Raw genomic sequence first — 18,697 nt, forward strand, 5'->3', positions numbered from 1 at the left:
GGACGACCTATTATTCTATCTAACTAACCCACATATCTCTCTACCCAACCTATTGGCAGAATTCAAAACATATGGGGAAATCTCCAATATGTCGATCAATTATGATAAAAGTGAAGCCCTGGGAATACTGCTACCGGGACCTCTTAGGTCCTCCCTACAGAGCAACTTCCCATTTAAGTGGCCTAGTAAATCCCTGAAGTATTTGGGCATCCAAATCACACCAAATCCTAGAGATCTATTTTCCCACAATTTCCCACCCGCTCTGGAACGCATTAAGCAGGACCTTATAAACTGGGATAAACCCCAGTTCTCCTGGTTTGGCAGAAGCTGCATTATTAAGATGACAATCATGCCTAGACTCCTCTACCTTTTTCAAACACTGCCCATATTTATCCCTAGCTCATATTTCAAACAAGTCTCCCAAGCCTTCTCTCGCTTCATCTGGAAGGGCCGCAAGCCTAGATTGAAATATTCCATCCAGACGGCCCCTAAGGAGCAGGGGGGTATGGCTATTCCAAACCCCCGACTATATCACATAGCGGCAGTTCTTATTAGAATCATCGACTGGCATAGACATGCAGCTCACAAGCGCTGGGTGGGCATCGAGGAGGAATTAATGGGAAATAAATTAGCATTACTGCCCTGGTCTCTCCGACCCCCTATCACCTCGACAATGGCCACGACCCTAATCACTCAAACTCTTAAAATATTTCTAAAAGTTAGAGAGAAATTGACCATCTCACCATGGCCTTCCCCCCTCCTACCCATCCTAAGTAACCCCAACTTTCCATTGGGCCTTAGCCTCAACAGCTACCAGAAATGGAGACTGGATACCCCTCTTAGGGCCATGCATTTGATTCACGGGGGACGGTGGGTAACCCTCGGGGAACTTCGGACCTCCCTCAACAGCCCCAACCTGGACGCCTGGAGCCTCCTCCAGTTCGACCATTTTCTTATGACACAGGGGTCAAGGGCGAACTTTTCGAGATCCCTTTCACTCTTTGAAAAAACGTGCATGGATGGGGGAACGATAAGAGGCACTCTCTCCTTGGTATACTCATTATTGAATGACACTGAAGACCCCTGTTCCACATACAAAGCTAAATGGGAAAGGGACCTCAATATGTCCTTCTCTGATAAGCAATGGCACAAAATACTCATCTTTTCTCACAAGTCTTCCATTTCCTCAAGGAGCCAGGAGGCAGGCTACAAAGTGTTCACTAGGTGGTATCTGACTCCTTCCAAGCTCCACAAAATGTACCCATCATCTTCCCCTCTGTGCTGGAGATGCAGCCAGGAAACAGGCACGATGGTGCATGTGTTCTGGTCCTGCAGCAAACTGAGACGGTTCTGGGAGGATGTGAGAGAAATAATGCATACTCTAACAGACTATCTTCCCCCAGACTCCCCAGCCTTCTTTTTATTGCACCACAATCAGTGGTCAATAAGGAAATACAAAAAAACCCTCACTAGACACTTGATTAATGCAGCAAAGATTCTAATAGCTAGGAAGTGGAAAATGTCAGAACCCCCCTCTATACTAGAATGGCTTAGAGAAATTGACTGGGTGGAAAAAGTGGAGGACCTAACCGCCAGCTTGCGGGAAACACGAGACCAATATTGGAAAACCTGGATTGGGTGGTTTGAGTTTAAAGAGTCTCCCAGGTACGCTTCTCTCATATCCTCCTAGACACATTATATCCTTGAAATCCCACTCTCAAGGAATCGCACTGTGATTACAATCGATTATCCCCTTGGCCAACGAACTCGTGGGGTGGCGGGCACCCAGGTGGAGCGGTATGCACTGTCCTTATTCTAATTCTTCCTTTCTCTCTTTCTCTCTTTTCTATCTTCGCTGATGATATTAAACCTATTAGTTATAGATTATTTTGGATTTAGCAGTCAGATGGTTTCCCTGCTGATACCTCACACTAAGCTACGGCTAAGCTATAAAGGATTCCTGGGTGTATGTTCCCTAAGGGGCCCCGGGACTCCTTTTAACCACTAGATATTACGTAGCTTGGTCCGCTCTGGCACAACAAATCCATCTCAGGTTCATCTGACCTATATGATACTAGACGGTACTGTATGTAAAGATATTGAAAAAGATTCTTGATGGCACTGGATTGCTATCAAGATAGCTTTGTTAAATGTACCAATGTGTTTCTGCACTTATGACTTATGTACTATTTAACGTGCATATTTTTATGTGATGTTTCTTAAAAAATGTTATTTTAAATAAAGAATCTTAAAAAAAAAAAAAAAAAAAAAAAAATAATGTAAAAAAAAAAATGTACTGTTTTTCGTTTAAAAATAATATTTAAAAATGTATAAATCATTAAATAATGTGTAATCATGAGAAGCATTAATAAAACATTAAGTCTCCGTGCGCCGCTTTTAAAACGTTATTTTTCACCGGCGCCCTTTTTTCCTATCGGGCGCCCATTAAACGATATTTATTATAGGAGTGAATGGCGGCGCCCGATTTGTCCACTAGCCTCAGGCGCCCGAATTTACTGTTTCCTATACGTTCATGCAACCACTGTAAATGTCATAGCCAGCTATCAGCAGACAAAACTACTCAAAACTAAAATAAACTACGGTAAGCTGTTTCATTTTGTAACAAAGGAAATCTAATAGTAAAGATGCATAAAATGGTATAATAATCAGAATCATTTATTTCACCAAATACAACAGAATTATTTTCAGCACATACAGGGTCGGTGATGGCACAGTAACTGGACTATATATATCCTCTATAATAATTTGTCTGCGTCCCCTCCTCTCCCTGTGCTTTTGCGCTACTGTGCATGTGCAGCATGGGCGGCCGTTGGGATAGGAGGAGGATGGGGCCAGGGGGGCAGGAGTGTGTGGTTGCAGTGGGGGAGCGCGCATGCGCACTGACATGCGGCCGGCAGCAGACGACATGGGCGGGAAGGGAGTTGTGAGGGTGGCCTAGAGCCTGTTTTATAAACGGGCTTAGGTCTGCTAAGCTCAACTGCTCTGCAGCTCTGGAGCCGCCCGCGTTATGTCCGTGGGAGAGGATAGTGCAGAGAGAGAGAGAAAAAGGAAGACTGAAGAGAAAAACAAGAAGAAGGATAGTTAGAGTACCTAAATTATAAGTTACAGTTTGCTTTAAACCTAATAAGTTGCAAAGATATATAAAATCACACAAAGTATGACTTTCTTACCCTCTGGGTCCAGTTTTCTATATATGGTCTTGAAATCCCCACCCCCAGTGTGAAATTAGGGCGGAGTGATTTTTTTTTCCTTTCCAAACAATAGGTGCAAAGAAAGCGGGGGGATTGATGTCATAACTCCACCCCCATGTCCATGTGATCTAATCCAGGCAGGCAGGCAGATATGAAATAAGAATTATAGCAAACAGACAGACTGCAGCAGCTCTCCTCTCTATACACACTGTGAAAAGTAATTTGATCCAGGCAGGTAGAGAACAGAGGAGGGAGGGGCAGGGGAGGGAACCAGGCTAGAGGGGAGGACACAATGCTAAGGGTGTATTTTAGCAAGGCTTCAGCATGAGGAGAAAGAATATACTTTGCATGTATACTTTATATGTTTAAAGAGAACCTGTACTGAGTAAAATTATTTAAAATAAACACTCGAGGTAACTTCAAATGAACATTACATAGTTACCTTGCCATCAGTTCCTCTCAGAAGCTCACAATTTTCTTCTGACAATGATCCCTTCCAGTTCTGACAACATTTTGTCAGAACTGAAATATATCAGTTGCTCTCAGTTATATATCAGTTGCTGTCAGTTACAGCTGAGAGGAGAACTGATGTGTCCATGTTTCCCTATGGCTCAAGTGGGCGATGTTACAGTTACAGTTTAACTGTGTGCTGACCAGAAAGCGGTTATGGTGTAATCATTACACCATAACCGCTTTCTGGTCAGCACACAGTTAAACTGTAACATCTCCGTCCTCCATTTTGAAAATGGAGGACGGAGAATTCCATTGATCACAGTGGACAAACAAGACGCAGGAGAGGAGAAAGAGATTGAGGAGTAGAGTACACTGGAGGTAAGTATGACTTGTGTATGCTTATTTTGACTTTTAATTTTCAGTTCAGGTTTTCTTTAACTGTACACAGTGCATAGGCTACATATACGTACTGCCAGACAGACAAACCTATTTTTGGCCAGAGGTGCTCTTTAAGCGAAAACGAGACAGAGCCCTGGTGTTGCAGCGGTGACCTGCTGGCAAGCCTGGAAGTTCCCTATGACAGCACTCAAAAGCCGATCTCCTGGCTTGGGGCCTACTCTGGCGTGGTGAGTTGGGGGGCCGAGACCAAAAAACAATGTGTTCAGATAAGATTGGCACAGGGTAGCATACAGTCAGGCATTCACTCAATATTCACCCTAATAGCAGTAGTGCTGCCCTACAGCAAATAATTGCCATATCAGGGCAGTGGCCAGAGTCACATAGGCAGCGAAACAGCTGCAGCTCACATGATGAGACCACAGACCAGAGAGCAGACCCCGGTCCCTTGTGGCTGTTCAGCGAGGAAAAGGAGCGTCAGAGTGCAGCACGTGCATGGAGTGTAATCCTCTCCGCATGGTTTGCAGGTATTATCTGGGTAGACCTTCATAAGCCAGTATTACACACACATGCCATAGCTATTCCAGCATGATGTCACCCCATGTGGATCTAAGTGCCGGACAAAGTTCAAAACTTTGATCCTCCCTGGCACCATGCTGTGCAAATATGTAATTATGCTTGCCTGCGTGCAATGGGGCGGAGTTACAGCACTAGAGCTGGCGCTGACCCCCCATCCCTGCTGATGCTGGGTCGCTTTCTCCCTCTAGTGCAAGGAGGTAGAGACCCCTCCAGGTCCACGTCTATCCCTCTAAAGGTGGCCACACACGATACAATAAAATTATCAGATTTTACGGCAATTCAATAAAAATCGGATCTCCCGAAAAAAAATCGAAAGCTTTTTTTTTTCATTCTACGGAAAAATCCGATCGGATTTCCCGTTTTCTTCTATTTGTATCGATCCGGAATGCCAGATATTTTTCTTCAATCTTTCTAAAGATTGTATGGTGTGTGTTAGATTGTCAATTTGTCAATTTGTTGATATACACAACTTTGTCAGAGTTTCCAATCATTTGTATCATAATTGGGGAAAAATTAAACATAGGTGTGTGTTACATTGGTCATATTTTTGAAATGTTACAATCAGAAAAATTTATTGCAATTCTTAAATTTAACAGATATTTAAAAAAATTGTATGGTGTGTGGCCACCTTAAAGCAGAGTTCCCCAACCCTGTCCTCAAGTACCACCAACAGTGCATGTTTTGCAGAAAACCACAAACATGCACAGGTGGGGTAATTAGTGTCTCAGCAGAGCTGATTAACTACCTCTGTGGATTTCTACATGCTCTGTTGGTGGGCCTTGAGGACAGGGTTGGGGAACACTGCTTCAGGCCTGGAACCCACTGAAATCCGCAAACGCAAAACGCAACCGCTAGCGTTTTGCATGAGCGGTTTGCAAGCGGATTCATGCGAGTTTTCGGTCGCGTTTTGCAACAGTGTATTTTTTTCCTCAGCGGTTGTGTAGCGTTTTGCGTTTCGCGTTTTTATCCTGATTGGTCCTGTGAATTATTTTTAATTTTGTTACAGTGTGCTGAACCGCAAAACGCTAGCAAAACCGCTCAGTTTAGGTTTTGCTGAGCGTTTCTGCTAGCGTTTCAATACTTTACATTGAAGCGCTAACGCTCCCAAAATGCTGCAGGTCCTGCGTTTGCGTTTCTGGGAAACGCGCTCCTGTGGAAGTTGCCCCATTCATTAACATCAGCTGAGCGTTTTGGCAAAACGCTAGCGTATCGCAGCGCTGCCAAAATGCTCAAAAAACCGCTCTTGTGGGTTCCAGCCCTCAAAGTACACAACGTTCACAGAGGGAGAAAAAAAGGTGGGGTGATGATCACAGAACTGAGTTAGAAAGGGTTGATCTGATAAAATCCATCCACACACTATACAGACTCAATAGATTTCAGCATGAAAAGGAGGACGCAATTAGTAAGAAAAGGGGAGACATGTATGGAATACAGATAAGAATGGGGTATAATAATGATGATGAAAGGATAAAATAACTACGGTAAGTCATACAGAAAGAGAAAAAAAAAGTGCGTGTATAGGCATTCTCAGCATTGTTGATGATGATCAGTGATCTGTGTCTTTTGTTCTTGTGGAAATTTCTGAAGTTCCTGCAACAGAACCCCTCCTCCTCCTTTCCACAGAACAGGCTAACCAGCAGAGAGCAAAGCAGAGTTTGTACAGTGATCAGTCTTACTGTCCCCAAAAATGTATCACTGTTCACTATTTTTGGTAAGAGAATTTTTAATTGTATACATGTAAGCTTTTGACTAAAAAGATCAACAAGGAATCTTCTCGCCATGCGTCTGTGACAGCCTAACTATGAAGCTTACAAGCAGCTTCTCCACATGTTTGTATTGCAGCATATTAGATTTGTGGCCAATGCACCAAGACTAAATAAGGATGACAACTATATGCAATAGCTGTGCTATTCCTGGATCTGCAGGCTTGTTGCATCCTGAAGATATTAAAGGCACATTCTGCAGATCTATATGTTCTATTCTGCAGATCTATGATCCCACACTTTCTGTAAAGCCTGTAGTCATCTCTGCAGTCTGACTCAGAGTGCAGACCATGTTGTCACCTCCTGAAGTCATCCGAAAAATGGAGGCCTCCTGCCAGAAGATTACTCACCCACACTCTGCAATTGACACTGCAGCTTGGCACAAGGTACAAATATGCGTTAGCAATTATAAAGTAAAATTAATAGGAGGATGAGCACAATGCTCTCTTTAATACTTTCACATGCATGGTGCAGCGCATTTCAAGAGAAATACTGAGAATTTCCCATCAGTCCTAATGCTGCATCTGCTAAAAGCAATACAGGCTGCCATAAGAGCTTCCATGGCAGGATCTCTCAAAACTAACTAGCAATAAAGACTGTACTCACAGAAAACATGCATCACTGGGACTCGATGCCTGCCTGGGCCAATAAACATTTGGCTCAATCACTGTGGGGTACACACATTATGCAAAAGTCATAGGAGACATCCCACGAACTACAGATTTCACCATAACAGGTGACAATCATTGTGAAAAATGTAGCCAAACGAGTGACCAATATTGGGCATTTTGCCCAAACCATTCTGTGGATCAACTCAGACGACTGTTGGGCAGATATCGTGCAGTTGGCCAGACAATGCCACCCAAACAACATTAAAGACCAAAAACCAGTGCGCTAATGGAAAGAGTCTCAGAAAAAGCGTGGTGCGCTGGTCAATAGCACCTGTATACAATGCAACAAAGATTATTTATAATTTTGACCGCGCTCAAAGTCTATGATGATGAGAGAGGTATAAAGTTAGTGTCACCATCCAACAAGGAGTTCCAGATGAAAAGCACAACCCGGGTCGATACTGTCCAGATCAAACCACTATAACCATATTCATCTCAGACCATCACTATATTGCACATAAAGGAGAGAAAAAGGTTAATAGCGTAACCAGTTAACTGATACTGTCACCTCCACCATACCAGTGTGAACCAAACACTTCCACCTCACTCTCCTCAGTGCAGGGTCACACCCCCCCCGACGCGTTTCGTCACAATGTGACTCATCAGGGGCTCGCCCAACACGTTTCATCACAATGTGACTCATCAGGGCGGAGCCACGTCCCACGAGACCGGAAGCTGACGGAGCGAGTACTACAGTGAGAGGACGCGGATATTCAAGGCGGCATTTGTGGAGGCGGCTACCCGGGACCGATCTTCACTAATACAATGCACTGTTGTTACCGTTCCTTGTGAGTGCAATACGACTTTTTTACTTTTATTATTAAAACGGTTTTACACTATTCCAAGTTGTCTTAGTTTGCAGACCTGCAAGTTTATAGTGACGCCCACTTACCCTCCAAAAAGCTGTTACATCTTACCTCCGGATCTATAGGAAGATTGCTGGGTGAGTGCGGGCACACAAGGGGGGTGTGACCCTGCACTGAGGAGAGTGAGGTGGAAGTGTTTGGTTCACACTGGTATGGTGGAGGTGACAGTATCAGTTAACTGGTTACGCTATGAACCTTTTTCTCTCCTTTATGTGCAATATCGTGATGGTCTGAGATGAAGATGGTTATAGTGGTTTGATCTGGACAGTATCGACCCGGTTTGTGCTTTTCATCTGGAACTCCTTGTTGGATGGTGACACTAACTTTATACCTCTCTCATCATCATAGACTTTGAACGTGGTCAAAATTATAAATAACCCAAACAACATTGTCCTACAGCATGAGCACCTGTTGTGCAAATTGTTGCTTTTGCTTGTGTGCAAAGTATTTAAGGATACCTTAACGCAAAAAATAAAAAGGAGGCTCTCATGCCCACCACTCCCACCTTTCTCCTCCATCCCCCTCTTTTACCGCATACCAGCCCCAAAACTTACTTATGTAGTGTGCTTGCGCAGAGCGCTCCCGCCTGCAGGTGCGCAAACAAGGACAAGTGTTGCCAGGCAGCATCTGTGCAGTGCGCCTCGACCATCCCTACTAGGAAGTAAGTTTGAGGACCGTCACATGGTAAATGAGGGGGGGCCTCCCTTTCATATTTATTTTTTCACTGAGGTATCCTTTAAATGACATAGTTGTTGGAGATATCGGTGTGTAGACGTCATTTTTCTTTGTTGGGTGCAAAGCCGTACGCGCAACATTGCTTGCTTGTTGGCAGCAACTTTAAGGGCTCATTCACACTATTAGTAAATGGGTTTCAAATGCATTAAAATGGTTGTAAAAAAAACATGCATTTATCATTGTGTTTTTGTGCATTTCATTGCGCGTTTCCATGCATTTCTACGTGTTTTACTGCATTGTCGAAGCACTGTGGTTTCTTGTAGTTCCAGAAGAAGTGACATAGAGGGAAACGAAACCAGCTGATTCAGCTGGGCTTATTTGCATGATCCGTGTGCTAAAATGCAAATAGCATGCATTATTATGGGCTGCCCATAGACTATTATTAGTGTGCACTGCACATGCATAGTGCAATTTAATCACTCCCCACACATTAAAATGCACTGCTCAGCAACACACTGCCATACTGCGAATGTTAAAATGAAAGTCTGTGGACTTTTATGTTACCATGTTTATCGCACACTATGTGCAGTGTGTCAAAACTGACTGCAATGCACGTAGTGTGAATGAGCCTTAATCTAGCGTGTGTATGGACCTTCACTGACAATTATTTGCCTGTTTATATACAGAAATCTACTGTATATGCATGGCTTCAGGCTGTTCTCATCAAAACAGCATGACAAGGCATAAAAAATGCATACATTCTTTCTGTGAAATTCTGAGCATATGTCTTGCATTTGCAATTCAACACAAATGACTGTACCATGTAGCTTTTCTTAGAGATGTGTGCAGAAATGTGTTTAAGCAAAAATACAAAACATACTGGTGTCATCTGCAGGGAACTAAGAGCAATGTGCTTGTTTCAGCATTGTGGGGATGAACCCTTACATTTAGGCTAGTTACACACCGGGACGTTGCGTTATAGTGGACGTTATGGTACGCCTGCCGCTGTTGGTAGAGGACGTTGAGTGAGCCGCGTCAAGCGGCTCTTTCCGCATTAGGGCAGTGAGAGTGGCGCTGATTGGCCGGCGGAACCACGTGATGCGGAGTGAAACACTCCGCATCACGTGGTACCGCCAGCCAATCAGCGGCCACCAGTGCAGTGCATATTGAGTAGCCATGTGCGCGGCTACGTAGCGGCCTCTCCCCGCCTCCTCTCCGCCCCAACACTGAGCATGTGCAAACAGTCTAACACGGCTTAAGCCGCTGGAACGCTATAGTATGCTGCACATTCTGAAGAACGTGCAGCGTTAAATGTAACGCAACGTGGGCAGTGTGAACAGCCCCATTGACTTTGTATTGCTGTGAGTTGGGGAGCGTTACAGGCTGCACTAACGTGCGCCTGTAACGTCCCTGTGTAGAAGCAGCCTTACAGCTAAAACTTTTTCTCGGCCTTGGACTGAGTTAGGTACCTCTCTCAGATTTGTACTCCTGTCTGTGTCCACGAGTGAAATAATTTTCTTCCCTTCCTGAACTTTCTTAAAACAAGAACTAGAAGATTCCTTTTTAGCAGCAAAGAAAGTTTAACCACTTAACATCTCAGTCGTTTTCAGCTTATGCATCCGAGCAATGTTCACCTCCCATTCATTAGCCTATAACTCCCATTCATTAGCCACAATGAACTGATCTATATCTTGTTTTTTCCGCCACCAATTAGGCTTTCTTTGGGGGGTACATTTTGCTAAGAGCCACTTTACTGTAAATGCATTTTAACAGGAAGAATAAGAAAAAAAATGAAAAAATTCATTATTTGTCAGTTTTCGGCCATTATAGTTTTAAAATAATACATGCCTCCATAATTAAAATCCACGTATTGTTATTGCCCATTTGTCATGGGTATTTCACCATTTAAATTCTGTCCCTATCACAATGTATCGCGACAATATTTTATTTGGAAATAAAAGAGCATTTTTTCCGTTTTGCATACATCACTATTTACAAGCTTATAAAAAAAAAATAGAGAGAAATATTTCATCTTTATATAGATATTTAAAAAGTTTAGACCCTTAGGTAAATATTTATGTGTTTTTTTTTTATAGTAATGGTTTTTTTTTTTTATTAAACATTTTATGTGGGCATTTTTGGGAGGGTGGGATATAAAAGTGTTTTATTTGGGGAAATATTGGTGTATTGTAATGTTTTTGGGCATTTACTTGTAGTTTTACTTTTTGGCCACAAGATGGCAATCTCGATTTTTTTTACATGACGTCACTCCAAGCGTACAATGTACGCTTAGAGGGACACAGCTTCAGAAAGAGCGAAGCTTCCGAGAGAAGCTGTCGCTTTTTCAGCGGGGGAGAGGAATCAATGATCGGGCTCCATAGCCCGATACATTGATTCCGTGGCTACCGACTCCGCGGCCGGGAGTGCGCGTGCACGCGCGCGATCAGCTGCGGGAGCGCGCCTGTCCTCCTTGACGTTTTTATACGTCAAGGAGGACAAAGTGGTTAAGGCTGCATTTCCACTTGTGCGGTGGGAATCGTCGCGGGAAAAATTTGCATGCGGATGAGAATTTTGCATGCGGGTCTATGAGAATTTTCATGCGAATTCGCATGGATGACGATATATACGAAATTAACTATGGCAGTGCTGGTGTGATTTTCCATTGTTTCTATGCGAATTAGCATGCAAATTCGCATAACCAAACCGCATGCGAATTTCCTATTAAATACATTGTATGCGTTTCGCATAGCGGTATGCGATATGCGAATTCTGATGGCTCTGCCATGCAATTTTTTTCTACACAGAAAAACGCAAAGGAATTCTGACAAGTAGAAACAGTCCAATTCACTTGTATTGCTATGCGAATTCGTATGTGAAAAACGCATGCGAATTCGCAATAGTGGAAATGAGTCCTAAAGGCTGACTACAGCCGTTAGAAGGTAATACAGTGTATAATGCATGATCTGCCTACCATCTTTCCTTACAGTGTAGAACTGTACAGACGCACTCATTGGCCTTCTTCCTGGGAAGGTATGTGTGGGGTGGAGGAGCAAGAAACTTCCCAAAACTTTTTCCGGGGGCAATACCATAACAAGTAGTCAGGGAAAATCCAGCATGCTGATCACATATTCCACTACGGTGGAGAACTGGCCAGGTGCATCTATACTCGTTTTTATTTTATTTTTGTTCATTCAGGCCATAAGTAGTCATATTGCCTTACGACTGATGGCCTGCAGGCTGCTTTACAACTTCTGCCTGATTTTTTTTTTATTGCTGCCCAAGTCCCTATTGGAATCTCATGGGCAGCATGGTGGCATACTGGTTAGCACACTTGTCTTGCAGCGCTGAGTCCCCAGTTTGAACCAGGGCATGGAGTTTGTATGGTCACCCCGTGCCTGCATGGGTTTCCTCTGGGCACTCTGGTTTGCTCCCACATCCCAAAAACATACAGATAAGTTAATTGACTTCCCCCTAAATTGGCCCTAGACTACAATACATACACTACACAATACATACATAGACATATAAATAGTGCAGGTACTAGATTGTGAGCCCCTCTGAAGGACAGTTGAGTGACAAGACAATATAATCTGTCGCGCTGCACAGGAGGAGACCTAAAACAGCTTTAAATGTAACTCCATGTTAAAAGGAAGACAGGCACTATCAAACCTCCCTCCAGATCTAACTTACCATATAAGCAGAGTTTTTGGGACCACAAAAATGGCCCAAAGGGGGGGTGTCTCGGTTTATACTCGAGTCCTATCAGGCCCAGAGTGCCCCCGCCGTATGCCCCGTGCAGTGGTGACCCCCCCCCCCCCCCCCCGCCATATGCCGGCAGAATCTCAGTGAACAGTGAGGCAATTTGTAACATGTCCCGGCCGAGTGTCACGGCTGCCCCGAGTACAACGCTGCCTTAGATCGCAGTGCTGTACATTGTAAATGGACGTGCGATTGCCGATGGGAGACTGATGACGAAGCGGATATGCGTATGTGATCTCCTGCAAAACACGCCCCCAGGACTGCACACCAATTGGCGTGAGGCGGTCTTCAAGTAGTTAACCATATAAGGCTTACAGGGAGTATAGTAGAGAGTATAGCTTCTGTAATTTCCACGCACGGTTTATACTCCGGTCAGTCATTTTTCCCAGTTTTTTAGGTAAAAGTTGGTTCTTGTACAACAAACTATTCAACTCATTACTACCAAATAACTCCTCTCTACCGGACATCGTAAATTAATTCCATAAGAAACAGCACTATCCGTAAAAAACCCTCTCCATTTGCAAAGTTTGGCTGTGTAGCTTGCTGCAATAAGAAACATACTTACCTACTCCAGCAGGTCTCCTCCAGTGGCCAACTTCCCACATACGCTCTGTACAGTAGCATTGCTAATGTGGCCGAAAACAAGCTGCACCACAACCCTTACAGAACATTCTCCACTGCCCCAACCTCCTCAGACTGACTGTAATACCTTCGGTATGTTGAGAATTTGTTCTTCTTTTGTCCTTAATACCTGAAAAATTAGATTGGCAACCTTGAGAGGTAAAGACAAATTCCAGTTTTTCATATTTACCAGTATGTGCGGAAGTTTAGTGCTTACAAGTATATAAATATCGTTAAAAATTGTGGATATTTTTACAGAGGCATTCTAGTTTCCCTGAAATTATAGAAGGTTTCAGTGGTTATTTTAAAGACATACAGTGCTAAGAAAATTGTGTGACTGGCAAGAAAGAATAGGATAATTAATGCCTGCTAACCACAGGACAAGCCATAGAAGTGGTGAAAGGGGAACAGGAAGATGTACACATTAAGAGGTGATAAGTTTCAACATAAAATAGGGAATGAGCAGTTCCACAATAGCACCTTGCCTGTTTTGGTTAGATCACTGTACATGTGTTTCTCATAACCCTTGTCTCTTCTGTCTTTAGAAATTTTTCAAGAGAACAAAGTGAACAAGCATCCTGGCTTGAAACGATATCAGCTTATGATAATGTGCGGAGTGACTTGCATTAACATCAACACTTCTGAGAGTCTAGCTTGTATCCAGAGCATGGCTTTACCAGCGTATGGGAAACCAGTTGCATGACTACAAAGAACTGATGCTAACCCAGTTGTTGCTTTTGTTACCAGCTAATGTGAATTGCATTTAGGCTACTGAATAGAACTGACAAAATTTCCCAGCTGACCTGAAAGCAATCTATTATGACTTGTCCTCAAGTTCAGTTGTGCTGCACAATGCCAAGTCACCCCAACTGCATAAGGAATTAATTACAACGCAGTAAGCTTATTCAAGTGATAGCTTCTCATTCAACTACTAGCCAGCAAAAATCTTCTCAGTTCTTGTGCAATGACTGAAAGGCACGCAGCTCGGGAAAAAATAAAAAATACTGTTCCCAGAGGTACTGTACCAGCATTGCTGCAATGGGTGGTTACAACAAAAGTTATAGGCTTAAGGGGCCCATTTTTGATACAATCTTGATTCAAATCTGTGTAGTAGAAGGGTAAGGGCTTGTTTTCATATACACACTTCCGTGTTCTCCCCAGGCTCTTTTAGCTGGGTGCTCCACCTGGCTAGTTTTGGTGAACACCCGGCTGTCATCGGCTCACCTCCTCCTCTGTTGTAAGCAGAGTTGTGCAGAAAAGAGCCAGCCCTGCATCCTCTCATCTAACCTGGCTATTTTTTCATGACACCCGGCTATTTTCTTGACACCCGGCTGGAAAACTTTTCTGCGGAGAATACTGCACTTTCAGATGTGGTTAGGGGTCTAGTCCTGGGAAAAGAGGCAAGTGGACTCACCCTAAAAACACCTGCCCCAAAAAATGGCCGTGGTCAAGCATAACATGGGCATGGTCATGGGTGGGGCAAAATATACATGACCTTAGCAGTGGTGTAAAAGGTCTGCCGGGGAATTTGAGCTCTGCCGTAGTGTATCCCCCAAATATAGATGTAATCTGACAGCATTTGACCAAAAAGACACTTAATCTGGCAGAAGTTCCTCCAAAATACAGACAATATGGCAGTGGTTCCCCCAAAATAGACAATGTGGCAGCAGCAGTTCCCCCAACATACACGCATGTCATCTGGAAGCAGTTCCCCAAAATACGCAAAACCTAGCAGCGGATCATCCAAAATACATGTAATCTGGCAGCAGTGATCCCCCAAACATAAACAATCTGGCAGCAGTTCCCCAAAATACATGAAATCTGGCAGCAGCCGCTCCCCTAACATACACATCATCTGGCAGCTGTTCCCCAAAATACACTTAATCTGTTAACAGCGGTTCCCCAAAAATACAGATAATCTGACAGCAGTTCCCCCAAAATAGGTACCCAAGCATAGGTAGCCAGGTCTATAGGTGTCCCTAGTATAAGTAGCCATGAGTATAGTTGTCCCCAGAATATGTAGCCAGGTGTATATATGTCCCCAGTATATGTAGCTAGGTGTATAGGTGTCCCCAGTATATGTAGCCAGGGGTATAGGTGTCCCCAGTATATGTAGCCAGGTCTATACATGTCCCCAGTATATGTAGCTAGGTGTATAGGCATCCCCAGTATACAAAGCCAGGGGTATAGGTGTCCCCATTATATGTAGCCAGGTCTATATGTGTCCCCAGTATATGTAGCTAGGTGTATAGGTGTCCCCAGTATATGTAGCTAGGTGTATAGGTGTCCCTAGTATATGTAGCCAGGTCTATACATGTCTCCAGTATATGTAGCTAGGTGTATAGGCATCCCCAGTATACAAAGCCAGGGGTATAGGTGTCCCCAGTATATGTAGCTAGGTGTATAGGTGTCCCCAGTATATGTAGCCAGGTCTATAGGTGTCCCCAGTATATGTAGCCAGGTCTATACGTGTCCCCAGTATATGTAGCTAGGTGTATAGGTGTCCCCAGTATATGTAGCCACGTCTATAGGTGTCCCCAGTATATGTAGCCAGGTCTATACATGTCCCCAGTATATGTAGCTAGGTGTATAAGTGTCCCCAGTATATGCAGCTAGGTGTATAGGTGTCCCCATTTTAGTTCTGGAGGGGAGAGTGAGGAAGGGGAGCCTCAAGCTGAGGGAAGGGGGGAGACGCCCCCCTTCCCCACCACTGTGCCCACCACTCCCTCTTCACTGTGCTCTCACCCTCCACACATGCTAGGGCGGACGACATCCACCCTCTGAAAAAAGCAGGTGGACATCGTCCACCCGCGTTCACGCCCGACTCAACCCCGGTTGTGCTTATGGAAATGCAATCAAAAGGACATCAGAGCGTACATAGACTGCACTGTGTGATGTTTCCATACATGCACTGCGATCCACCACTGAACCGCAGCACACGGTTGCATGCATTTTGGGGCGATTGCGCCGACGATCACATTCATTATAATGAATGGGATCACAAGTGGCGCCTCAGGGAATCACTTGGTGCAACTCAGAGCCGCGCTCATTGCATGGCCACCTGCGTTGCAATGGATACGAGCCCTAATCTGAATGAATATGTTTAGAATGGATACTTTAGGTGGTCTCTCATATTACATGGAATTGCATCATAAGTGGGCACCTTACAGCTACAGTAGTTAATTCATAAGATAATTGTGCATGTGTGGAAATATTCTGAAATGCAGTAAATACAGTTTTTTTTTCCCCACACAGCAGATACTGGTATGTAGAAAGAATTGATCAATGCCGCCTACATTACAAATGAAATCATGTAGGGTAAAACAGGAAGCAAAATAAATAAATAAATAAAATGGCCATGGCGAGCTAATCAAAGACTTACAAACGCATCACATATTGTATTGCATTACTTCTTGTTCTTGGCTTAGTCTACATGATTTGCAATGGCATGAAAAGATTAAGCGCTTGCGCGCACTAATGCCAGGTACACGCGATGCAAATTTCTGACAGATTTACTGTCAGGTCGACTATTTCCAACATGTCTGATCTGATTTCTGATCGATATTCCGTTCACTTCTATGGGAAATCGATCAGAAAAATTATTGGAAATCAGATCGGATATGTTGGAAATAATCAGACAGTAAATCTGCCAGAAAATCTCATCATGTGTACCTAGCATAAGGCTGGATTCACACTGTGAGCATAGCATAATGCATGCATTATAATGTGTGTGAGCTGCAATGAAAACTGGACATAGAGTTAATACAAAGCCTTCATGCAGTTACTATAACACAATCCGTTACAATGCAGCGAGTTACTATAACACAATCCGTTACAATGCAGCGAGTTACTATAACACAATCCGTTACAATGCAGCGAGTTACTATAACAAAATCCGTTACAATGCAGCGAGTTACTATAACACAATCCGTTACAATGCAGAGAGTTACTATAACACAATCCGTTACAATGCAGCAAGTTACTATAACACAATCCGTTACAATGCAGAGAGTTACTATAACACAATCCGTTACAATGCAGCAAGTTACTATAACACAATCCGTTACAATGCAGCGAGTTACTATAACACAATCCGTTACAATGCAGCGAGTTACTATAACACAATCCGTTACAATGCAGCGAGTTACTAGAACACAATCCGTTACAATGCAGCGAGTTACTATAACACAATCCGTTACAATGCAGAGAGTTACTATAACACAATCCGTTACAATGCAGCAAGTTACTATAACACAATCCGTTACAATGCAGCGAGTTACTATAACACAATCCGTTACAATGCAGAGAGTTACTATAACACAATCCGTTACAATGCAGCGAGTTACTATAACAAAATCCGTTACAATGCAGCGAGTTACTATAACGCAGTACATTACAATGCAGCGAGTTACTACAACACAATCCGTTACAATGCAGCGAGTTACTATAACACAATCCGTTACAATGCAGCGAGTTACTACAACACAATCCGTTACAATGCAGCGAGTTACTATAACACAATCCGTTACAATGCAGCGAGTTACTATAACACAATCCGTTACAGTGCAGCGAGTTACTGTAACACATTCCGTTACAATGCAGAGAGTTACTATAACGCAGTACATTACAATGCAGCGAGTTACTACAACACAATCCGTTACAATGCAGCGAGTTACTATAACACAATCCGTTACAATGCAGCGAGTTGCTATAACAAAATCCGTTACAATGCAGCGAGTTACTATAACTAAGTACATTACAATGCAGCGAGTTACTACAACACAATCCGTTACAATGCAGCGAGTTACTATAACACAATCCGTTACAATGCAGCGAGTTACTATAACAAAATCCGTTACAATGCAGCGAGTTACTAGAACACAATCCGTTACAATGCAGCGAGTTACTATAACACAATCCGTTACAATGCAGCGAGTTACTATAACACAATCAGTTACAATGCAGCGAGTTACTATAACGCAGTACATTACAATGCAGCGAGTTACTATAACACAATCAGTTACAATGCAGCGAGTTACTAGAACACAATCCGTTACAATGCAGCGAGTTACTAGAACACAATCCGTTACAATGCAGAGAGTTACTAGAACACAATCCGTTACAATGCAGCGAGTTACTAGAACACAATCCGTTACAATGCAGCGAGTTACTACAACACAATCCGTTACAATGCAGCGAGTTACTACAACACAATCCGTTACAATGCAGCGAGTTACTAGAACACAATCCGTTACAATGCAGCGAGTTACTATAACACAATCCGTTACAGTGCAGCGAGTTACTATAACACAATACGTTACAATGCAGCGAGTTACTATAACACAATACGTTACAATGCAGCGAGTTACTATAACACAATCCGTTACAATGCAGCGAGTTACTAGAACACAATCCGTTACAATGCAGCGAGTTACTATAACACAATCTGTTACAGTGCAGCGAGTTACTATAACACAATCCGTTACAATACAGCAAGTTACTATAACACAATCCGATAGAATGCAGCGAGTTACTAGAACGCAGTACATTACAATGCAGCGAGTTACTATAACACAATCCGTTACAATTCAGCGAGTTACTACAACACAATCCGTTACAATGCAGCGAGTTACTAGAACACAATTCGTTACAATGCAGCGAGTTACTATAACACAATCCGTTACAATGCAGCGAGTTACTAT

The 18,697-nt window shown here is 43.3% G+C and overlaps 1 protein-coding gene across 7 annotated transcripts in view; it reads right to left on the reverse strand.

Moving 5' to 3' along the window:
- STOX2 (storkhead box 2) overlaps positions 1 to 18,697 on the reverse strand; it is a 294,752-nt gene that overhangs the window by 104,839 nt on the left and 171,216 nt on the right. Inside the window, exon 2 of one of the 7 annotated variants that reach the window (XM_068278722.1) lies at positions 13,084 to 13,125. The exons of 5 other annotated variants lie outside the window; for them this stretch is intronic. In XM_068278722.1, coding sequence (XP_068134823.1) covers positions 13,084 to 13,125 — 42 coding nt within the window. Of the gene's footprint in view, positions 1 to 12,939; positions 13,052 to 13,083; positions 13,126 to 18,697 lie in introns of those variants that run through there. One more of the 7 variants, XM_068278724.1, reaches the window with a different exon arrangement.

Source organism: Hyperolius riggenbachi, chromosome 1, assembly GCF_040937935.1.
Source record: "Hyperolius riggenbachi isolate aHypRig1 chromosome 1, aHypRig1.pri, whole genome shotgun sequence".
Taxonomy (NCBI): domain Eukaryota; kingdom Metazoa; phylum Chordata; class Amphibia; order Anura; family Hyperoliidae; genus Hyperolius; species Hyperolius riggenbachi.